Source organism: Kogia breviceps, chromosome 16 (assembly GCF_026419965.1).
Source record: "Kogia breviceps isolate mKogBre1 chromosome 16, mKogBre1 haplotype 1, whole genome shotgun sequence".
Classification (NCBI taxonomy): Eukaryota; Metazoa; Chordata; class Mammalia; order Artiodactyla; family Physeteridae; genus Kogia; species Kogia breviceps.
In genome coordinates, this window is record NC_081325.1 from 42,038,642 (window position 1) to 42,064,305 (window position 25,664).

At 35.5% G+C, this 25,664-nt stretch overlaps 1 protein-coding gene across 4 annotated transcripts in view; it reads right to left on the reverse strand.

Moving 5' to 3' along the window:
• PCDH9 (protocadherin 9) overlaps positions 1 to 25,664 on the reverse strand; it is a 981,897-nt gene that overhangs the window by 605,937 nt on the left and 350,296 nt on the right. For 2 of the 4 annotated variants that reach the window (XM_067016954.1, XM_059041776.2), the window contains exon 3: positions 25,157 to 25,258. The exons of the other annotated variants lie outside the window; for them this stretch is intronic. In XM_067016954.1, the coding sequence (XP_066873055.1) occupies positions 25,157 to 25,258 (102 nt within the window). The remainder of the gene's footprint in view (positions 1 to 25,156; positions 25,259 to 25,664) is intronic. 4 annotated transcript variants of the gene reach the window in all.

The following is a 25,664-nucleotide window of genomic DNA, read 5'->3' on the forward strand; positions in this document are numbered from 1 at the left end:
AATGAATCTATTCATATTTATTAATATACTTGCAATAAAAGTGAAATAATACTTAACCATTTTATATGCCATATAAACTAATATATTTTTCTCTTCTATTTTCTTCTCTTATTCTCTTTGTCTCTTTATTTTATGCTGTTCTAACCTATTTATTCAATTCTATACAACTTATTCTATTAAGAAAAAGCTGGTTGTGGTCCTAAGACTGCAAAACATTAATGTATCTGTATGACATATATACTGATCATCACTTAAACTCTGCCTTTAGTTCCCTTGTCCACCTTCCATATAAAACCCATTAGATACTTCATAAAATTTGAATTTTTTTTTCCAAAATTTCAGATTTAGACTCTATGCCTGACCTGCTGAATATGGATCTCATGGTGGTCTTGGCTTCAGAATCTATCTCTCTCATGTATAACATGCTGTGGACACTGAATGATCTTCTAAATTTCCAATAATTCCAAAATTGAAGAAATAAATGACATTTAAAGAGAAGGTTTCTGCTTAATATATTCTTTTTGAAGATTTAATCTGTATTTAATATATGCAACACAGACACACACAAACACACACTTACATTCTGACATACATTCATTGTTTGAAGTATTTACAGAAAAAAGATGTCTAGGTAACTTTTCCTCAATAATTAGATAGTTTCTATGTTGCTTCTATTTTAAAATAAGCTTTAACATTTTAAATCTCAAAATTATATAAAATTAAAATAAAAGCTAAAATTAAGTCAAAGTTGAGAATACGTAGTTTATATTATCTGTATTATATTCAACTGGCATAGATAAGTGTATCTCAAGCCTTTAAACAGGTAAAGCATCCTTATATCTATATTCAGAATTGTATGTACTATAGAACAAAAAAGAAGTCTAGCTGTAATTTCACATCCATTTCTCCCAGAATTTGGTGACACATCAAACTATATCTCCTAAGTCCTCTGAAATAATCATTATATGTGTCTATAGAGTATAATAGTGATATTTATAAAATATAAATATATAAATCCAGTGCAAACATCAAAAAATCCACTTCAAGTTTGAAATATCTTTTTTAAAAATAAATTTATTTATTTATTTTTGGCTGCGTAGGGTCCCCGCCACTGCAGGCTGACCCCCTCCAGCTGCTGCGAGCAGGGGCCACCCCCTGCCACAGTGTTCAGGCCTCTCACTGTGGTGGCCTCCCTCGCTGTGGAGCACAGGCTCAACAGTTGTGGCTCACGGGGCTCTAGAGCACAGGCTCAGCAGCTGCGGCACACGGGCCCAGACGCTCCGCGGCATGTGGGATCTTCCCCAACAAGAGATCGAACCAGCGTCCCCTGCATTGGCAGGCGGACCCCCAACCACTGTACCACCAGGGAAGCCTGAGATATCTTTCATTATGATAATTTCTGTAGCTTACATCATGATTTAGAACATATTTATAAATCTTACAATGCATAATTAAACTTGTTTTATAAAATATTAGATAACTTTTATGAAAAATATTATTCTCGGTGGATGTTTGGAAATTAGAATGAGGATTTTGTAATATGAAATGCTTTTATAAAAAAATATTTAATTTAATTAGTCGATATGCACTTCTAACAATAGATATTTTGACTTTTTATTAGATTTCCAAATCCTTTGAAGAGTAGTTAAAAAGTGATCTCATAGTTCATAATCATCAATGAGTGAAAAAGAATTTTATTCATTGTTAATTCAATATAAATACTCTTTTCTAAAAAAAGTTATCAGTTCTTATTTTTCTATCATTCCCATTTCTAACCTCTTCTCCCATGTATTACTTTTACTCCTCCCAATATGTCTTCAATATCTTGAGATATCCAATAAATTATTTATGGTCATGTACTCTTATAGGAATTTAAATATGGGGCTTTCTGGCAGGCATAGGTATCCAGAGATGTGCAGAACCTTCTGAAAACTCCACACATCCCTGTTATTCCATAAGCAAATGCTTGACCTATATTAATCACAAGAACATGCAACTGTAGTTGATTTTAAAAGTACTATAAGGCAGCTATATTTTTCTCTCATTCTCACAGTCTGACATCATTTATTGTCATTTTATGTGTGGCTTCCATTCTGATCTAAGAGAGGTTGAGTTACACCTTTTATATTCTACATTTTTTTTGTTGTTGTTGTTATATCTTCAGGATCCTTCAGTGGAAGCTACTATGGTTGTCAATTGTTTGAAAGTCTCTTCCCCTCTCTCTTTGTACACTCCATTCTCTCCACAAACAGCTGCATCACAACTGTCATTCGGAACGGCAAAGATGTCTGGCTGTTACACCTATGCCTGTGGCACACAGAGTGTCTTCAAACAACTAATTAGTGGGAGCTGGGCCACAGAAAAGTTTGGTGCTGTCCTTCAAGCCTGCGACCACTGCTGACACCATCATCAAATCTGTCAAACGCAGCTCTTCCTATGAATCAAAACCAGCCCACTTGTTCTGTGGTGAAAAAAGAATTGGCAGAACATGTTTAATAAGAAATAAAAGAAAGTGATAGCCATCTTTTATACAGGGTTAAGTAATTGAAAAAAATATTGAGCTGGTGGAAATTTTGGTAACTGATTTATATCTGTTGCTGGAATACAAGGAATCCAACTGAAAGCATCTCCATAAGTTTCCAATAGAGAAAATTTATAAAGCCACCCATGTTGTTCAAGAATATTTATTTATCCTCTGGAAAATACTAATGTGTGCTTTCTTTAATAATAAGGGGCTATTAATTAATATATTTAAAATCAGATTTGCACATCTACATACAAATGTAACCCTACATCAGATTTATTATATATTAATAATTATATATATTCATATATAGTATAATACAGTTATTATACATAAAATCTGTTTTAAAAATCCAAATCTATAAGAATATATGCAAATTTGCATATCTAAGTTTAAAATAAAGTCTCTAGAACTTTTAAAGCCAACTATATGGAAAATACACTGAGAAATAGTGTACAGTTGCTTTTCTTATTAACTAAAAATGTACATAGATATCACACTGACTAAGAATGTGAAGTTTGATAGCTACTGTCCTCCTGAATTTCAAACCAAGATGAGGTCTTAATAGTGGAGTCAGGAAGGTGCTGTGAATTGAGAAGAGAAACAACCAGTGGAGCTTTTTTCAAATCTATCATGCCTTCTCCTAACATCAGACCTTCACACATGCACACTACTTGAGAAATATTTTCATATTTTCACAACCACAGGGTACCCCATTCCTGATCATTTACCTAGTAGACTCCCTCAAGTCTTATATTAATGTTATATTTTTCCTCTACTAGTTTAAATTGCTCCTGTTACATGCTCTTCCTGAATCTTGAACGTATTTATCACTGCTTGCAATTTATGGTAACTTATTGAATATGAGTGTATCCCCCTAGACTGTAATGTATGAGACACAAAAGAACCATGTTTGCCTGCTCAACATGATGTACTTAACATATAACATAATTGTGTCTCTGGTATATTTACTAGATAAGTATTTTGGACTGAAGAAAAGAAGGGAGGGAGGGAGGGAGGGAGGAAGTGATAATTTATGACTCGTGGATTGGTTTCAGCATGATTTTGGAAAAGGCCATTAAGTGGAAGATGGATAATTTGTTTATTCTCTAAAGAATAGTCTCAATCTCATGTTTGTGGGCAAGAAACAGAGGAATGAATATCTATCACCCAATCCCTGTTTATATTCCTCAGGGGATGGATGCATTTGTGGTCCCATTTAAAAAAATTAAATCAAGACATATCAGAATGCACAGATAAGTAGTATAGAGTTGGTCAGATGTGTGTATTATTATATATATATATATTATATATATATATTATATATATATATTATATTTACCTACAACTCTAATACCTTCTAAATTTTTCAAACATTGTTTAATAGTAAAAGAGTTTACATTTTCTAGAAAATATTATTATACAGAGGCTTTAAAGATGAGTGTATGCAGCATCTATATACTACTGTACTATATATTCTTTGAATTCTTGGTAATTTGTTTCAAATTTATATGTGCTTAGTTAGAAGCTAATAAGGGCTGAACAAATATTTTTAATGAGTTATTTAGGGAAAATTCAACTTTATATAATATAAATTGCACATGACAGATATATATCAAGCAGAGTTTCTCACCAGTCATTACAAAGATTCCTAAATACAGTTTAGAATGGTGGTCAGCAATTGCCCCATTATTTGTTAGGAATTGTTTGCAAGGCCAATCTCACATGAAGTGGCATGTCGAACTTCGAGTTTTCTCATTTGGACATGTGAGAACTTAAATCTAATTGCGATCCATGATGTGTACTTCTTGTCATTTCACTCAAGTGCAGATTTAAGATTCTTCATGAGAAAAGGATGAAAAGCGGAATATGTCCTTATTTAGTGAGTAACCCAGTCTGCCATCCAGCATGCTTTCTCTACTGTTTGTTAGATATGCAAAGTTTCACAGTAAGTGACTGAAGTGTAACATAGTTTTTATCATTGTTATTAATTTATTGCACTTTGGAGAGTAATTCTATATGTTACTGAAAATATAATTTTTTTAATATTAGGAATTATTCCCAAAATACATATATATGTAAAGTATGTGATGTGTGTATGCATATATATGTGTGTGTATATATGTATGTATATTTGTGCTATACATATATATATTTTTATACACATATATATCTCTTTAAATATTTTCTACCTTTTGGGTTTTAGGAAAAAATTGTTCTTACAACGAAATAAAATAAAAGTAAACTGGCTTGTGAATTTAGTACCATTAGTGAAAATAAATTAATTGCAATAACCTTTTTTACTTCCAAATATTACTTAAAATATCACTAAATGGTTTACCTATTAATTATTTTCATTTAAAAACTAATATCAGGTTGGTGGATTCAAGATGGCAGAGGAGTAGGAGGACGTGGAGTTCATCTCTCTCCATGTATGCATCTGGAATACATCTATAGATGTAACAATTCTAACAGAACACCAGCTGAAAACTAGCAGAAGACCTTGGACACCAGAAAGGACTATAAAGATCCCTGAATAATTGGGTAGGAGAGAAAAAAGAAGGGAGGAGGAGAGGAAGCAGGACAGGACCTGCACCCAGGGGTAGGGGAACTGAAGCAGAGAGGAGATTCCCGAATTTGGGGAAACCCCCTCTCCAACAGGCAAATCAATTGGGATAGAAGGGAAGCATCTGAGGAAGAAGGTAAAGGTGGCCGATCTGTAGCAGATGGGACAGAGAGAGAGATACACAGATGACCCATACTGAGGCCCTACAAGCCCCCTGGGACATGTGTTCACAGGTGTGTAAGGGGGCTGGGAGCTGGAGCATGGGGGTTAGAGAGCAGGCCTGGAGTGAGAACTGATGTTGGCTGTGGGGAGACAGACTGAGGGGATGGGAGGGAGGAAATCCACAGCAGGAAATGCCTATGGAGGAAATCAGGACTGCCATGGAAGCAGGGCCCTACTGCTGAGTCACATGCAGGGGGAGGAGCCACTATTGTAACCTCTCTCCCCACATGCTGGCACTGGCTGCCGAGCAATAAAAAATTCCCCCTCAGAGCTGGCCCTCACGCACCTTATGCTGGGCATCAGAAAAGACCCTCACTAGGGCCATATCTCTTGTGCCTGTGGCTGCCAGCTTCCCTGAAAATTTGACACTGCCAGGTCTCCCATGATCAAAGCAGTCATACTACCTCTGCACCCTGGCATCACTGGGGCAGACCCAAGAGCTCCAAGGTGGCCTCAGGACCACACTCCTGTGGGTGGACCACACGCAGAGGTGGGGATAAAACCAAAGCTGAACTCCAGGGACAGGGTGACTAAGGAAGAAGACTGAAAAATCTCTCCATCAGGTATACAAGCTGCAGATTAAATCCCCATGATCAGCTAGGTAGGCCCTGCATCTATGGACTATCTGAGTAGACAATGAGTGTTCCCACAAATGTAAACTGTCTAGCTCTGGCAGCTGTAACCTTGGGGGCAAGCACAAGCAAGCATTGGGCCAGATCAGAGTCTGAGTGGTGCTCACAGGGCCACAGCAGGTCCAGAGACCAGCCCAGATACAGAGGAAGGCCTCTTGGGGAGGCAGAGGTAGGCTGTGGCTCATAGTGTGTGCAAGAACAATTACAGCAGAGACCTCAAGGAAATATAATTATTACTATTAATTTTATTATTTTTTGATTCTTTCTGTTGTTGGTTCTGGCCTTTTTTTTGGATTTTTTTCTTTTTTTTATTGCTTTGCTGTTATTTTAGTTTTTTTTTTTTTTTTTTTTTTTTTTTTTTTTTTTTTTTTTAGTCTTTTGGGATCTCAGTGTTTTAGAACACATTTTTTATTTTAATTTTTAAAAATATATTTCTATTTTTACTTTGTTTTTCTGTTGTTCTGTGTTCTTTCCCATTATTTTCTTCTTTTTCTTTAATATATTTTGAATTATTTTTATATTTCCATGTCTACTTTGCTGTTCTGTTGTCCTGTGTTTTTTCTCTTTTTAGATTATTTTATTATTTTTTTTTCTTAAATCAATTTTATCAGTTTGTTCTGTTTCTTTGCTTTATTCTTCAGCTGGCACACTGCTTTGGCTTTGTTTTTAGGTTGTTTTTGTTAGTTTTAATCCTAACTATTTGATTTCGTTTTTGAGTTCTTTTATTTGTCTGGTTGTTCTCTTACTTTCTGCTTTTGTTTATTTTACATGTGTGTCTGTTTCCTTGTTTCTGTTTTTGTTTGTTGGATTTTGTTTTTACCATTTCTCTGGGGGTTCTGTTTGTCTTTTTTTTTTTTTTTCCTTTAATATATTTTCTATTTTATTTTTTCCTATTTCTACATTGCTTTTCTGTTGTTCTGTTTTCTTTCCCCTTACTCTTTTTCTTTTCTTTTTTTAAAAAATCATTTTTGTTGGTTCATTTTGTTTCTTTGCTTCATTCTTAAGTTGGCACTCTGCTTTGGTTTTGTTTTTTGGTTTTGTGTTTTTGTCAGCTTTCCTTTTAATTGTTTGATTTCATTCTTGGGTTCTTTTGTTTGTCTGGTTGTTCTCTTACTTTTTCATTTATTTGGTTCTGTTTGTGTTTCTTTTGTGTGTGTGCATGTCTCATTGTTTCTGTTTTTGTTTGTTTGATTTTACTTTTTACCATTTGTCTAGGGTTTTGTTAGTCTTTTTCCTTTTTTTAATCCCCTTTGTTGCCAGGACAAGCAACTTGCTCCCCGGAAGTTGGGCCTGAGGCTCTGGGGTGGGAGGACTGAGTCCAGGACGCTGGACCAGTAGGGAATTCCCAGCCCCAGGGAAGATTAATCATCAAGAGCTCACATGGATGTCTCTATCTGAATCCAAGACGTGGCTCCACCCAACTACAAGAAGCTTCCAGTGCCAGATGTGTCACACCAAACAATGAACAAGATAGTAACACAAATCCACGCATCAGCACACAGAATACCTAGTTATACTAAGCTCACAGACACCCCCAAACACACCACCTGACACGGCACTGCGTGTGGAGGGAAAAGACTCAGTTCCACCCACCAGAATGAAGACACTAGATCCTCCCATCAAAAGCCTACCCACTGGACCAACCTCACCACTGGGAACAGAGACAGAAGCAAGAGGAATTACAACCCTGAAACCTGGGGAAAGGAGACCACAAATACTGTAAATTAGACAAAATGAGAAGATAAAGAATTATCTTTCAAGCAAAGAAGCAAGATAAAAACCCAGAAGACCAAATAAATGAAGAGGAAATAGGCAAACTACCTGAAAAATAATTCAGAATAATGATAATAAAGACGACCCAAAATCTTGGAAAAAGAATGGGAAAATACAAGAAAAGTTTAACAAGGACCTAGAAGAACTAAAGAGCAAACAAACAGTAATGAACAACACAATAAATGAAATTAAAAATATTCTAGAAGGAATCAATAGCAGAATACTTGGGGTAGAAGAATGGATAAGTGAGCTGGAAAATCGAATGGTGGAAACAACTGCCACAGAGCAGAATAAAGAAAAAAAGAATGAAAAGAAAGGAGGATTGTGTTAGAGATCTCTGGAACAACATTAAGCACACCAACAATCAGATTATAGGCATCCCAGAAAAAGAAGAAAGGGTCTGAGAAAATATTTGAAGATATTATAGTTGAAAACTTCCCCAGCATGGGAAAGGAAATAGTCAATCAAATGCAGGAAGTGCAGAGAGTTCCATACAGGATAAGCCCAAGGAAAAACACACTGAGACACATATTAATCAAACTAAAACAATTAAACATAAAGAAAAAAATGTTACAAGCATGAAGGGAAAAGCAACAAATAACATAAAGGGGAATCCCCATAAGGTTAACAACTAATCTTTCAGAAGAAACTCTACAGGCCAGAAGGGAGTGGCAAGGTATAATTAAAGTGATGAAAGGGAAAAACCTACAACCAGGATTACTCTACCCAGCAGGGATCTCATTCAGATTTGAAGGTGAAATCAAAAGCTTTAAAGACAAGCAAAGTTAAGAGAATTCAGCACCACCAAACCAGACTTACAACAAATGCTAAAGGAACTTCTCTAAGCAGGAAACACAAGAGAAGGAAAAGACCTACAAAAACAAAACCATCACAATTAAGAAAATGGTAATAGGAACATATAGATCAATAATAACCTTGAATGTAAATGGATTAAAAGGTCCAACCAAGACACAGATGACCTGAATGGATACAAAAAGAAAACCCATATATATGCTGTCTACAAGAGACCCATCTCAGAGCTAGGGCCACATATAGACAGAAAGTGAGGAGATGTAAAAGATATTTCATGCAAATGGAAATCAAAAGAAAGCTGGAATAGCAATTCTCTTATCAGGCAAAATAGACTTTAAAATAAAGACTATTACAAGAGACAATAAAGGACACTACATAATAATCAAGGTATCAATCCAAAAAGAAGATATAACAGTTGTAAATATCTATGCACCCAACATAAGAACACCTCAATATATAAGGCAAATGCTAACAGCCATAAAAGGAGAAATCGACAGTAACACAATAGTAGTAGGGGACTTTAACACCCCACTTATACCAACGGACAGATCATCCAAACAGAAAATAAAGAAACACAAGCTTTAAATGACACATCAGACCAGTTGGACTTCATTGATATTTATAGGAAATTCGAACTAAAAATAACATAATACACTTTCTTCTCAAGTGCACACAGAACATTCTCCAGAATAGATCACATCTTGGATCAGAAATCAAGCCTCAGTAAACTTAAGAAAACTGAAATTGTATCAAGAATCTTTTCTGACCACAATGCTATGAGACTAGGTATCAATTACAAGACGAAACTGTAAAAAATACAAACACATGGAGGCTAAACAATACACTACTAAATAAGCAAGAGATCACTGAAGAAATCAAAGAGGGAATCAAAAAATACCTAGAAACAAATGACAATGAAAACACGATGACCCAAAATCTATGTGATGCAGCAAAACCAGTTCAAAGAGGGAAGTTTATAGCAATACAATATTACCTCAAGAAACAAGAAAAGTCTCAAATAAACAACCTAACCTTACACCTAAAGATTCAGAGAAAGAAGAACAAAAATAACACTCAAAGTTAACAGAAGAAAAGAAATCATAGAGATCAGATCAGAAATAAATAAAAAGAAATGAAGGAAACAACAGCAAAGATCAATAAAACTAAAAACAGGTTGTTTGAGAAGATAAACAAAATTGATAAACCATTAGCCAGACTCATCAAGAAAAAAAGGGAGAAGCCTCAAATCAACAGAATTAGAAATGAAAAATGATTGGGAGTTTGGGATTGATAATATATACATGAATATGTATAAAATGGATAACTAATAAGAACCTGCTGTATAAAAAAATAAATAAAATAAAATTGAAAACTTCAAAAAAACAAGAAATTAAAAAGAAGTAACAACTGACACTGCAGAAATACAAAGGATCATGAGATTTTACTGTGAACAACTATATGCCATTAAAATGGACAAATTCTTAGAAAATTACAACCTTCCAAGACTGAAACAGGAAGAAATAGAAAATATGAACAGACCAATCACAAACACTAAAATTGAAACTGTGATTAAAAATCTTCCAACAAACGAAAGCCCAGGACAAGATGTCTTCACAGGCAAATTCTATCAAACATTTAGAGAAGAGCTAACTCCTATCCTTCTCAAATTTTTCCAAAATATAACAGACAAAGGAATGCTCCCAAACTCATTATACAAGGCCACCAACACTCTGATAACAGAACCAGACAAAGATGTCACAAAAAAAGAAAATTACAGGTCAATATCACTGATAAACATAGATGCAAAAATTCTCAACAAAATACTAGCAAACAGAATCCAGCAGCACATTAAAAGGATCATACATCATGATCAAGTGGGGTTTATCCTGGGAATGCAAGGATTCTTCAATATACTCAAATCCATCAATGTGATACACCATACTAAAAAACTGAAGGATAAAAACCATATGAAAATCTCAAAAATGCAAAAAAACTTTTAACAAAATTCAACACCCATTTATGAAAAAAACCCTAAAGAAAGTGGGCATAGAGGGAATCTACTTCAATATAATAAAAGCCATATATGACAAACCTACTGCCAACATCATTCTCAATGGTGAAAAAACTGAAAGCATTTCCTCTAAGATCATGAACAAGACAAGGGTGCCTACTCTCACCATTATTACTCAGCACGGTTTTGGAACTTTTAGTCATGGCAATCAGAGAAGAAAAAGAAATAAAAGGCATTCAAATAGGAAAAGAAGAAGTAAAACTGTCACTGTTTGCAGAATTTGGTAAAGTAGCAGGATACAAAATTAATGCAAAGACATTTCTTGCATTCCAATACTCTAATAATGAACAATCAGAAAGAGAAATTAAGGAAATACTCCCATTTACCATCACAACAAAAAGAATAAAATACCTAGGAATAAACCTAACTAAGGAGGCAAAAGACCTGTATGCAGAAAACTATAAGACACTGATTAAAAAAATCAAAGATGATACAAACAGATGGAGAGATATACCATATTCTTGGAGTGGAAGAATCAACTTTGTGAAAATGACTATACAACCCAAAGCAATCTACAGATTCAGTGCAATCCCTATCAAACTACCAATGGCATTTTTCACAGAACTAGAACAAAAAATTGCACAATTTGTAAGGAAACACAAAAGACTCTGAATAACTAAAGCAATCCTGAGAAAGAAAAACAGAGCTGGAGGAATTAGGTGCCCTCACTTCAGAAAATGCTACAAAACTACAGTAATCAAGACAGTATGGTACAGGCACAAAAACAAAAATATAGATCAATGAAACAGGATAGAAAGCCCAGAGGTAAGCACACACACATATGGTCATCTTAACTTTGACAACGGAGGCAAGAATATACAATGGAGAAAAGACAGCTCCTTCAATAAGTGGTGCTGGGAAAACTGGACAGCTACATGTAAATGAATGAAATTAGAACACTTCCTAACACCATACACAAAAATAAACTCAAAATGGATTAAAGACCTAAATGTAAGACCAGACACTATAAAACCCATAGAGGAAAACATAGGCAGAACACTCTATGACATAAATTACAGTGAGATCCTTTTTGACCCATATCCTAGAGAAATGGAAATAAAAACAAAAATAAACAAATGGGACTTAATGAATCTTAAAAGCTTTTGCACAGCAAAGGAACCATAAACAAGATGAAAGACAACCCTCAAAATGGGAGAAAATTTTTACAAAGGAAGCAACTGACAAAGAATTAATCTCCAAAATATACATGCAGCTCATGTAGCTCAATATCAAAAAACAAACAACCCAATCCAAAAATGGGTGGAACACCTAAACAGACATTTCTCCGGAGAAGATATACAGATTGCCAACAAACAAATGAAGAGATGCTCAACGTCACTAATCATTAGATAAATGCAAATCAAAACCACAATGTGTTATCCCCTCCCACGGTCAGAATGACCATCATTTAAAAATCTAGAAAAGGGAACACTCCTGCCCTGTTGGTGGGAATGTAAATTGATACAGTCACTATGGAGAACAGTATGGAGGTTCCTTAAAAAACTAAAAATAGAATTACCATATGATCCAGCAATCCCACTACTGGGCATATATCCTGAGAAAACCATAATTAAAAAAGATACATATACTGCAATGTTAATTGCAGCAATATTTACAATAGCCAGGATATGGAAGCAACCTAAATGTCCATTGATAGACGAATGGATAAAGAAGTGGCACTTATATACAATGGAATATTACTCAGCCATAAAAAGGAATGAAATTGAGTTATCTGTAATGAGGTGGATGGAACTAGAGTCTGTCATACAGAGTGAAGTAAGTCAGAAAGAGAAAAACAAATACCGTATGCTAACACACATATATGTAATCTAAAAAAATGATATTGATGAACTTAGTGGCAGGGCAGGAATAAAAACCCACAGGTAGAGAACGGACTTGAGGACACAGAGGGGGAGGGGAAGCTGGGATGAAGTAGCACTGACCTATATATTCTACCAAATGTAAAATGGATGGCTAGTGAGAAGCTCTTGCCAGGGAGATCAGGACGATGCTTTGTGATGACGTAGAGGGATGGGATAGAGAGGGTGGGAGGGAAGCTCAAGAGGGAGGGGATGAGGGATATATTTATACATATAGCTGATTCAGTTTGTTGTACAGAAGAAACTAACACAATATTGTAAAGCAATTATGCTCCAATAAAGTTTTTTAAAAAGTTTTTTAAAAATTAATAACTGTAATACCTATTCTAAGTACTAAACACAGTTAATTTTTTAAAGCTAAATTTGCTTGGGTAGCAAGACTATATAATACACCATCAACATGAAAATGCAATCATTTAGTATAATATTCATGTATTAAATCCTGTTTAACTAGATCCAGAATATTAATTTAAGTTAGTTAAGTAAGGTTAATATGTGATAAGTACGAAAAGGAAAAGAGAGAAAAAAGGAAAGAAGAAAAGAGAAGAAAAGAAAAGACCAAGACCAATTAAGACAATTGCAAATGTGCCTGGCTTTACATCTCTCCTTTTTTATTTGAAAGTAGTGGATAATGTTAACATTTTCCTCATACTCCACTTGGTATTTTTAATTTCTAAGACATATTACTAACATTGAGCACATTGTATTCCCAGCTCTCGGTGTGCCTTTGCTTTGGTGATCCAAGCTCAAGGTGCACCCATCATTTCTTCTTTAATGGTGAGGGAGATTACACTTACCTGAAGGACAACTTTTCTAAGGTTATGAGTGTAAAATGTAAGACATGCAGCAATCATTTAATATGTTTTAGTTCTCTTCCATTACCACACAGTCGCTCCTGTCACTAACCATTTGACATGTTTTTATTCTATTAAATATGTCCATCAAAAGACACTCTGTAATACTCATGAAACAAATGATAATTTAACTTCGATGAACTTCTGCATCCAGCAAAACTTGCCTTCTAAATTTATGTAAAAGGTCAGAAACATTTCTTTTATCAAGATGGTTTTCCCAATTTTGGTCTATCAATTTATAGCAGTGGTCCATCCTGGGATATCTTAATCAACCATCTGCTCCCATGAATTTCACACTTGTAATAACTGCCACATTTGCAAAGTCTGGCATTTAAAATTCACGTGTTTTAAAACTCTTTCACCAACTTCCTAATGCTTAGAGCTAAGATTTTCATCTGACATTGATTTTCGGATTTCATTGCTACAAGGGAAAAGTCTTATCTCAAAAATTCATACACTAAACATGACCATTTTGTAAAAATACTTCAGCTCAAGCATCAAAAACAGTGACAGGGAACAGCTACTCATACTGAGATGCAGTCTTGTGTGAATTCCAATAACTGAGACATTTTCTTACAGATTGCAGAGTATAGACCCTGAGAGCTCTATCTGCTTATATTTTATGCAGTTTCCTGGGTAAAGGGAATTGAATATAGTAAAGGGAAATTACAATAAACTTTATAGATCAAAGATGCTTAGCAAGGATAATATGTATTTATGGTATGAAAACAAGGTGCACTTATTTTTTCTTTCCGTCTATTTTAACCATTACAATGTTCTGTGTATCCAATGACAGAAGGCCTGCCAGGAAGATAGAAACTTAAACATGACAGTTAGTTTAAATTCCACACCTAATTTGAAATCTAATTTAGGAACTATTTTCTTTTGACACTTGCTTGAAAGAAGTGTATGTAGCTTGAGGGTAGTTATTAGATCACTCTAGGATCAGAAAACCTGGATCTAATTCTAGTGCTTATCTGTAGCTAGCTATGTGACCCAGGGCAAGCTACTCCATCATTTTAGTCTTCAAATTATGCTTCAGTAACATGAATATATAATCTCGATGGTCCCTAACAGTCAAATAGCTGGTGATCTTTTTATTAGACATTATCACAGAGTAGTTACGCTGAAGTTTCTGAAACCATGTGCTGTGGTTTACTCCATCTTCAGTAACTACTATCTTTGTGAATTTGAGAAGAATTACATAACCTCTGTGTGTCTCAGGTTCCACGACTGTAAAATGAGAATAATAATAATAGTACCTAGCTAATGGGGTTGTCATTAGAATTAAATGAGCTATATTTTAATAATTGTAATATGAAAATTTCCTATATTTCCTCATATCTTAAAGCAGGACACATATTAAAGAAATCATAAATAAACATTTATTAGAGTTTAATTAACAGCCATTTTTCCATAGTGGTACATGAAATTGTAGCATGTTTTATACCCAGTAATAGATTAGATGAAATTTTGTAATACACATAAAGTGCTTAGACTAGTGTTTGGGCAAAAATTGCCCAATAGATGATATTAACATTTCTCTATAAGTAAGCAGGAATTGTTATATCTAAATTAAGAGTGATAAGTTGAGTGATAATTTAAGTGTGATTAAAATCTTGCTAGTCATATCAGCCTTCGTTTTATTTTGTATCTAATGACATAGTACAGATTTAATAACTTAATTCAATTAATAAATATTGATTGACATAAAATATTACTTTCTACTTGAAAAAGAAAATAGTTTTATATAATTAAGTATTTTTATGATAGATAGAACAAACATGTTCTTTTTACAAAGTAAGGTGATTAAAGAGGGAAAGTATAAATTGTGAGAAAATTGATAATTAAGAATATACATATGTTTACCAAGTTTAGTCCATTCTTCAATATGAAGAAAAAAATAACAGCATATTACAGGCACCAACTTTTAGCTCATAATTGCCTTTAGTTATAAATTCTCAAGAAAGATTAATATTAGATTAATAACTTTTAAGAAACTGCTTACAAAACTGATTCCCTAGTTATTGGTCTACAGATATTAAGCATTTATACAGCAATCTTGTCTCTCAGAATGCTTTATAGAACACCAAAGCTGGCATCAGTTCTATCTTCAAGTTTTATTTTATAAGAAAGATCAGAGGAGGAGCTTCAAGATGGCAGAAGAGTAAGATGTGAAGATCACCTTCCTCCCCACAAATACATCAGAAATACATCTACATGTGGAACAGCTCCTATAGAACACCTACTGAACGCTGACAGAAGACCTCAGACCTCTCCAAAGGCAAGAAACTCCTTAAGTACCTGGATAGGGCAAAAGAAAAAAGAAAAAAACAGAGACAAAAGAATAGGGACGGGACCTGCACCAGTGGGAGGTAGCTGTGAAGGAGGAAAGGTTTCCACACACTAGGAAGGCCTTTTGTGGGCGGAGCCTGCAGGTGACAGAGGGGGGAAGTTTTGGAGCCACGGAGGAGAGCACAGCAACAGAGCTGTGGAGGGCAAAGCTGAGAGATTCCCCCACAGAGGATCGGTGTGGACCAGCACTCACTAGCCCGAGATGCTTGTCTGCTCACGCGCCAGGATGGATGGGCACTGGGAGCTGAGGCTCCAACTTCGGTCGGATCTCAGGGAGAGGACTGGGGGTTGGCTGTGTGAACACAGCCTGAAGGGGGTTAGTGCACCATAGCTAGCTGGCAGGGTGTCCAGGAAAAGGTCTGGAAGTGCCAAAGAGCCAAGAGACTTTTTCTTGCCTCTTTGTTTCCTGGTGCGTAAGGAGAGAGGATTAAGAGCACTGCTTAAAGGAGCTCCAGAGACGGGCGCAAGCCACAGCTATCAAAGTGGACCCGAGAAACGGGCATGAGACTCTAAGGCTGCTGCTGCAGCCACCAGGAAACCTCTGTGCAAGCACATGTCACTATCCACACCTCCCTTCCCGGATCCTGTGTAGTCCGCCACTGCCAGGGTCCCATGATCCAGGGACAACTTCCCCAGGAGAATACACGGCGCTCCTCAGGATGGTGTAACATAACATCAGCCTCTGCCACCGCAGGCTCACCCTGCACTCCGTACGCCTCCCTCCTCACAGCCTGAATGAGGGGCTCTAGCCCCTGAAGCAGCTGCTCCTTTCACCCCATCCCGTCTGAGGGAAGAACAGACGCCTTCAGGAGACCCACACACAGTAGCAGGGCCAAATCCAAAGCTGAATCCCTGGAGCTGTGGGAACAAAGAAGAGAAAGGGAAAACTCTCCCAGCAGACTCAGGAGCAGCAGATTAAATCTCCACAGTCAACTTGATGTACCCTGCATCTGTGTAATACCTGAATAGGCAACGAATCATCCCAAATTAAGGAGGTGGACTTTGGGAGCAAGGATATATAGAAAATTTTTTCCCTTTTTCTCTTTTTGTGAATGTGTATGTGTAAGCGTCTGTGTGTGATTTCGTCTGTAGAGCTTTGCTTTTACCATTTGTCCTAGGGCTCTGTCTTTCTGGTTTTTATGTTTTTGTTTTTCTTTTTTTAGTATAGTTTTCAGCACTTGTTATCATTGGTGGATTTATTTTTTGGTTTGGTTGTTCTCTTCTTTCTTTCTTTTTTAAAAATTACTTAAATAATTTTTAATAATTATTTTTTGTTCTCTATTTTAATAACTTTTATCTTATTTTATATTTTTTCTTTCTTTCTTTCTTTTTTTCTCCCTTTAATTCTGAGCCATGTGGATGACAGTGTCTTTGTGCTCCAGCCAGGCATAAGGGCTGTGCCTCTGAGGTGCGAGGGCCAAGTTCAGGATATTGGTCCACAAGAGACGTGCCAGCTCCACGTAATATCAAATGGCAAAAATCTCCCAGAGATCCCCATCTCAACGCCAAGACCCGGCTCTATTCAACAACCAGCAAGCTACAATGCTGGACACCCTATGCCAAACAACTAGCAAGACAGAAACACAAACCCACCCATTAGGAGAGAGGCAGCCTAAAATCATAATAAGGTCACAGACACCCCAAAACACACCACCAGATGTGGACCTGCCCACCAGAAAGATAAGATCCAGCCTCATCAACAAGAACTCAGGAACTAGCCCCCTCAATCAGGAAGCCTACACAACCCACTGAACCAACCTTAGGCACTGGGGGTAGACACCAAAAACAACAGGAACTACGAACCTGCTGCCTGAGAAAAGGAGACCCCTAACACAGTAAGTTAAGCAAAATGAGACGATAAAGAAACACACAGCAGATGAAGGAGCAAGGAAAAAAGCACCAGACCTAATAAATGAAGAGGAAACAGGCAGTCTAACTGAAAAAGAATTCAGAGTAATTATAGTAAAGATGATCCAATATCTTGGAAATACAATGGAGAAAATGCAGGAAATGTTTAACAAGGGCCTAGAAGAACTAAAGAGCAAACAAACAGTAATGAACAACACAATAAATGAAATTAAAAATTATCTAGAAGGAATCAATAGCAGAATAAATGAAGCAGAAGAAAGGATACGTGACCTGGAAGATTAAATAGTAGAAATAACTACTGCAGAGCAGTATAAAGAAAAAAGAATGAAAAGAATTGAGGACACTCTCAGAGACCTCTGGGACAATAATAAATGCACCAACATTCGAATTATAGGGGTCCCAGAAGAAGAAGAGAAAAAGAAAGGGATGAGAAAATATTTGAAGAGATTATAGTTGAAAACTTCCCTAACATGGAAAAGGAAATAGTCAATCAACACTAGGGAGCACAGAGAGTCCCATAAGAGGATAAAACCAAGGAGAAACACTCCAAGACACATATTAATAAAACTATCCAAAATTAAATACAAAGAAAAAATATGAAAAGCATCAAGGGGAAAGCAACAATTAACATACAATTGAACCCCCATAAGGTTAACAGCTGATCTTTCAGCAGAAACTCTGCAAGCTAGAAGGGAGTGGCAGGACATACTTAAAGTGATGAAAGGGAAAATTCTACAACCAAGATTATTCTATCCAGCAAGGATCTCATTCAGATTTGATGGAGAAATTAAAACCTTTATAGACAAGCAAAAGCTAAGAATTCAGCACAACCAAACCAGCTTTATAATAATTGCTAAAGGAACTTCTCTAAGTAGGAAACACAAGAGAAGGAAAAGACCTACAGTAACAAACCCAAAACAATTAAGAAAATGGTAATAGGAACATACATATCGATAATTACCTTAAATGTAAATGGATTAAATGCTCCAACCAAAAGACATAGACTGGCTGAATGGATAGAAAAACAAAACCCATATATATGCTGTCTACAAGAGACCCACTTCAGTCCTAGGGACACATAGAGACTGAAAGTGAGGGGATGGAAAAATATATTCCATGCAAATGGAAATCAAAAGAAAGCTGGAATAGCAATTCTCTTATCAGACAAAATAGACTGTAAAACAAAGACAATTACAAGAGACAAAAAGGACACTAAATAATGATCATGGGATCAAGCCAAGAAGAAGATATAACAGTTGTAAATATTTATGCACCCAACATAGGAACACCTCAATACATAAAACAAATACTAACAGCCATAAGAGGGGAAATCGACAGTAACACAATCATAGTAGGGGACTTTAACACCCCACTTTCAGCAATGGACAGATCATCCAAAATGAAAATAAAAAAGTAAACACAAGCTTTAAATGATACATTAAACAAGATGGACTTAATTGATATTTATAGGACATTCCACCCAAAAACAACAGAATACACTTTCTTCTCAAGTGCTCATGGTACATTCTCCAGGATAGATCATATCTTGGGTCACAAGTCAAGCCTTGGTAAATTTAAGAAAATTGAAATCATATTAAGTATCTTTTCTGACCACAATGCTATAAGACAAGACATTTTTACAGGAAAATATCTGTAAAAAATACAAACACATGGAGACTAAACAATAAACTACGTGATAACCAGGAGATCACTGAAGAAATCAGAGGAAATAAAAAAATACCTAGAAACGAATGACAATGAAAACAAAACAACCCAAAACCTATGGGATGCAGAAAAACCAGTTTTAAGAGGGAATTTTATAGCAATACAATCCTACCTTAAGAAACGAGAAACATCTCAAATAAACAACTTAAACTTACACCTAAAGCAATTAGAGAAAGAAGGACAAAAAACCCCCAAAATTAGCACAAGGGAATAAATCATAAGATCAGATCAGAAATAAATGAAAAAAGAAATGAAGGAAACAGTAGCAAAGATCAATAAAACTAAAAGCTGGTGCTTTGAGAAGATAAACAAAATTAATAAACCATTAGCCAGACTCATCAAGAAAAAAGGGAGAAGACTCAAATCAACAGACTTAGAAATGAAAAAGGAGAAGTAACAACTGACACTGTAGAAATACAAAGGATCATGAGAGATCACTACAAGCAACTATATGCCAATAAAATGGACAACCTGCAAGAAATGGACAAATTCTTAGAAATGCACAACTTTCTGAGACGGAACCAGGAAGAAATAGAAAATATGAATGGACAATCACAAGCACTGAAATTTAAACTGTGATTAAATAACTTCCAACAAACAAAAGACCAGAAACAGATGGCTTCACAGGCGAATTCTATCAATCATTTAGAGAAGAGCTAACACCTATCCTTCTCAAACTCTTCCAAAATCTAGCAGAGGGAAGAACACTCCCAAACTCATTCTATGAGGCCACTATCACCCTGATACCAAAACCAGACAAAGATGTCAAAAAAAAGAAAACCACAGACTAATGTCACTGCTGAACAAAGATGCAAAAATCCTTAAGAAAATAGTAGCAAACAGAATCCAACAGCACATTAAATGGATCATACACCATGATCAGGTGGGGCTTATCCCAGGAATGCAATGATTCTTCAGTATATGCAAATCAATCAATGTGATACACAGTATTAACAAATTGTAGGAGAAAAACCATATGATTACCTCAATAGATGCAGAGAAAACTTTTGACAAAATTCAACACCCATTTATGATAAAAACCCTCCAGAAAGGAGGCATAGAGGGAACTTACCTCAACATAATAAAGGCCATATATGACAAACCCAGAGCCAACATTGTCCTCAATGCTGAAAAACTGAAACCATTTCAACTAAGATCAGAAAAAAGACAAGGATATCCACTCTCACCACTATTATTCAACATAGTTTTGGAAGTTTTAGCCACAGCAATCACAGAAGAAAAAGACAAGGAATCCAAATCGGAAAAGAAGAAGTAAAGCTGTCACTGTTTGCGGATGACATGACACTATACATAGAGAATCCTAAAGATGCTACCAGAAAACTACAGAGCTAATCAATGCATTTGTCAAAGTAACAGGATATGAAATCAATAGAAATCTTACATTCTTTTACACTAATGATGAAAAATCTGAAAGAGAAATTTAAAAGACACTCCCATATACCATTGCAACAAAAAGAATAAAATACCTAGAAATAAACCTGCCTAAAGAGACAAAAGACCAGTATGCAGAAAATTATAAGACACTGATGAAATAAATTAAAGGTGATACAAATAGATGGTGAGATATACCATGTTCTTTGATTGGAAGAATCAACATTGTGAAAATGACTTTACTACCCAAAACAATGTACAGATTCAATGCAATTCCTATCAAACTACCACTGACATTTTTCACAGAACTAGAACAAAAAAATTCACAATTTGTATGGAAACACAAATGACCCCGAATATCCAAAGCAATCTTGAGAAAGAAAAACAGAGCTGGAGGAATCAGGCTCCCTGACTTCAGACTATAGTACAAAGCTACAGTAATCAAGACAGTATAGTTCTGGCACAAAAACAGAAATATAGATCAATGGAAGAGGATAGAAATCCCAGAGATAAACCCATGCACCTATGATCACCTTATCTTTGATTAATGAGGCAAAAATATACAATGGAGAAAAGACACCCTTTTCAATAAGTGGTGCTGGGAAACCTGGACAGCTACATTTAAAAGAATGAAATTAGAACACTCCCTAACACCATACACAAAAATAAACTCAAAATGGATTAAAGACCTAAATGTAAGGCCAGACACTATCACACTCTTAGAGGAAAACATAGGCAGAACATTCTATGAGATAAATCACAGTGAGATCCTTATTGACCCACCTCCTAGAGAAATGGAAATAAAAACAAAAATAAACAAATGGGACCTAATGAAACTTCAAAGCTTTTGCACAGCAAAGGAAACCATAAACAAGATGAAAAGACAACCCTCAGAAGGGGAGAAAATATTTGCAAATGAAGCAACTGACAAAGGATTAATCTCCAAAATTTACAAACAGCACATGCAGCTCAATATCCAAAAAACAAACAACCCAATCCAAAAATGGGTAGAAGACCTAAATAGACATTTCTCCAGAGAAGATATACAGATTGCCAACAAATACATGAAACGATGCTCAACATCACTAATCATTAGAGAAATGCAAATCAAAACTACCATGTGATGTCATCTCACACCGGTCAGAATGGCCATCATCAAAATATCTACAAGCAATAAATGCTGGAGAGGGTGTGGAGAAAAGGGTACACTCTTGCACTGTTGGTGGGAATGTAAATTGATACAGCCACTATGGAGAACAGTATGGAGGTTCCTTAAAAAACTAAAAATAGAACTACCATACAACCCAGCAATCCCACTCCTGGGCATATACCCTGAGAAAACCATAATTCAAAAAGAGTCATGTACCATAATGTTCATTGCAGCTCTATTTGCAATAGCCAGGACATGGAAGCAACCTAAGTGTCCAGTGACAGATGAATGGATAAAGAAGTTGTGGCACATATATACAATGGAATATTACTCAGCCATAAAAGGAAATGAAATTAAGTTATTTGTAGTGTGGTGGATGGACCTAGAGTCTGTCATACATAGTGAAGTAAGTCAGAAAGAGAAAAACAAATACCGTATGCTAACACATATATATATGGAATCTTAAAAAACAAAAAAAAAGGTCATGAAGAACCTAGGGGCAAGGTGGGAATAAAGACACAGACCTACTAGAGAATGGACTTGAGGACACGGGGAGGCGGAAGGGTAAGCTGGGACACAGTGAGAGAGTGGTAGTGTATATATGGACATATAAACACTATCAAATGTAAAATAGATATCTAGTGGGAAGCGGTTGCATAGTACAGGGAGATCAGCTCAGTGTTTTTTGACCAGCTAGAAGGGTTGGATGTGGAGGGTGGGAGGGAGGGATATTCAAGAGGGAAGAGATATGGGTGTATATGTATATGTATAACTGATTCACTTTGTTATAAAGCAGAAACTAACACACCATAGTAAAGCAATTATACTCCAATAAAAACATTAAAAAAATCAGAGATTGTCATTCTGCATTAAAAAAAATGTGTACTTAAGAAATTAGGCATATTATTATCAAAAGCAATACACACATAAGGAGCTTGAAACAGATCTGGCACAGAAGATATGTTACAGAAGTGTCAGTTGTCTAAATCATCATCTTTTATGGTATCATAGACCACTAGAGAGATATAGAACATAGATAACTTACTTTGAAACCACTCAGACTACAATTGGCCTGGAGTATATATATATATGATGGTTAAATGAGAATTTGTGTGATAAAAGTTTTCTAAAGTATTTTCTTTCTTTCCTTTGTTTATGAACATAGCACAGCAGATTTACTGTCACTATTCTTTGATGATTGGAGTAATAAATTGACATTGTAACTCTTAGTATCATTTTTTCTTGTCAATATTCCGTAGAATTTTAGTCTAACAAATTCTGTACACACTGTGTTCCTATGCTTTGAGACTTATAAAATATCTAGGGAAGAAAAATGCCTGGTTCATAGAAAATTATTTTAATTACAGCTCATTTAAATTCCTTAGAAAAAATAAGAAAAATCTTCAGTTAACAATTTCCATATTCTACCCTCTTTGGTAGTCCAAGAGGTCTCTGGGGAGTATGGATTCTTTGCTCAAAAGATACAGACATGAAAATGTTATATTAATGAGTATAATTCTTAGGAATTTGAAATCAACTTGGATTTCAATGGCTTTCAGAACATTCTGGATGGGCTTTTAAAGGTTTAAATGAGTGTTTATGAATGAAACATTTATTTCTGCCATAGAATAAGGGTTGTGTTATTATTGAATGGAATAAGCGTGAGTAATGGCACACACTCTTGTGTTCTAGACACTTGACACATAGATAGTGATGATGAAAAATCAAAGGGTTAAAAATTACAGTTCTTCTCTCAACTGTCAAGTGATTAAGATTTGGGAGAGAGAAAGATAAAGAAAATAAAAGCAAAGCAGGAAGAAGACTATATGCTGTAGTTTAGAAGGATGTTTCTAAATAGCTCTACACAAAGAAAAAGAAAAATAAGAGAAAAATACATGGAGGAAAAATTAGGAGATAAGCTGCCCCAAATGTCACTTTATCCTTTTTCCACCTCAGTTAATGGTATGTCCAAAAAAAGAAGTTGCCTACTCAATCAAATTTCTATTAATCAAAGTAGTTTCTCTGACCTACATTACACACGGAATTTTGAAAAGGATAGATTCCTTTAGTTGGCAAAAACACTTTATTGTTAATAATAATCAAAATGTTTTCAGTATCTTTAAGGAAATGGAGGGGGAAACCTAGCTTCAATGAGAAAATAGAAAACACATGAACACACCAGCACACACACATACATATATGCCCATATTACATAATCTATCTATCCATCATCTTTGTACAATCTATGTTATGACAGTGGACAATAGGTGAAACAAATATGTGTGTATTAATACTAGAGTCAATTATTGAAATACAATTCATTAAAAATATGGATCTTTTATTGCACAATGTGAACATACTTAGCATTATTAAACTCTACACTTAAAATGATTAAAATAGTAAATTTCATGTTATGTGTTTTAAATCACATTTTTTTAAATGAAAAATAACATATTCCTACATCCAGGCATATTAGAGTAATTGGTACTGGAATAGCTCCCCCCCCAAAAAAAAGAAAAAAAAATGGATCTTATACATGGATGAACTCATTAAGAACAAAGGAAAATGATGATTTTTATTTTAAATTCAAATATACAGAACACTAAAGGATCAAGCTGAGAAAAAGTAGTAAAAAAAGAAAAGATTAATGAAAACTCCAATTTAACCTGTTATTAAGCAGCATTGTATTCTTTGTCTTCCTTGAGTATAGCGGATGAAGCAAATCAATCTTTCAACAAATGGATGTGGGCATTTTTAGCTCAACTAATAAAAATGAATTAAGAACATTTAAAAATAAAGTTGCTCATTGCTTTCTCCAAAAATTGGTAAAAATCAACACTTTGCATTCAATGACAAGAACAATATATTTCATAGTTCGACCATTACTAAAAAAGGAAAAATATTATTGCTTCCTTTTTGTTCTAATATCGTTTATTTAAAGTTGTTTAAAAAAAAGGTACTAGTGTAAAAATACGACCATAAAAGGGGTCATCAAAGAAAATATTTATAACAGTTAACTTTGAGTATTTAAAACCACTAGGAAGGGGCTTCCCTGGTGGCGCAGTGGTTGAGAATCCGCCTGCCGATGCAGGGGACACGGGTTCGTGCCCCGGTCCGGGAGGATCCCACATGCCGCGGAGCGGCTGGGCCCATGAGCCATGGCCGCTGAGCCTGTGCGTCCGGAGCCTGCGCTCCGCAATGGGAGAGGCCACAACAGTGAGAGGCCCGCGTACCGCAAAATAAAATAAAATAAAATAAAATAAAAATAAAACCACTAGGAAAATGCAAATTGCTCAGTAGCAACATCGTCTCTATAGAGTTATGGCATACCTCGTAATGGCTTTCTTCATTCTCCTGAATGTAGAAACCCGCAGAGCTGGGACATTTCTGAGGAGTGACAGGAATATTGTCACTTTTGCTGTGTGAGTTACACTGAAAGAGATTACCAAATGATTGTGATAAACTACTCCACATTAAGAGTGTCTATTGAGAGACATGGTTATTTGCTAAGTGACTAATAAAGGAGGTCACTGTGAACTAACAGGGGTCTCCCTCAGGTACATGTATTCGTATTGAGCCTTTACCAAAAAAATAAAAAATGGTATATAGTATACAAAATAATAGATATTATTATTATCCCGAGTTACAGATGAGGAAAATGAGGTATAAAACTACATTTTTCCCAAATTTGGGCTGTTACCCAGCTTTCTGGGACCATGCCCCATACCTTATCTACCATATGCATGCCCTTTATAAATGACACATTTTAAATAGACAAAACTGAAAAATTAAAAATTTAAGGTCTTAAGATATTACTTCACTGTTTTCTGTACCAAAT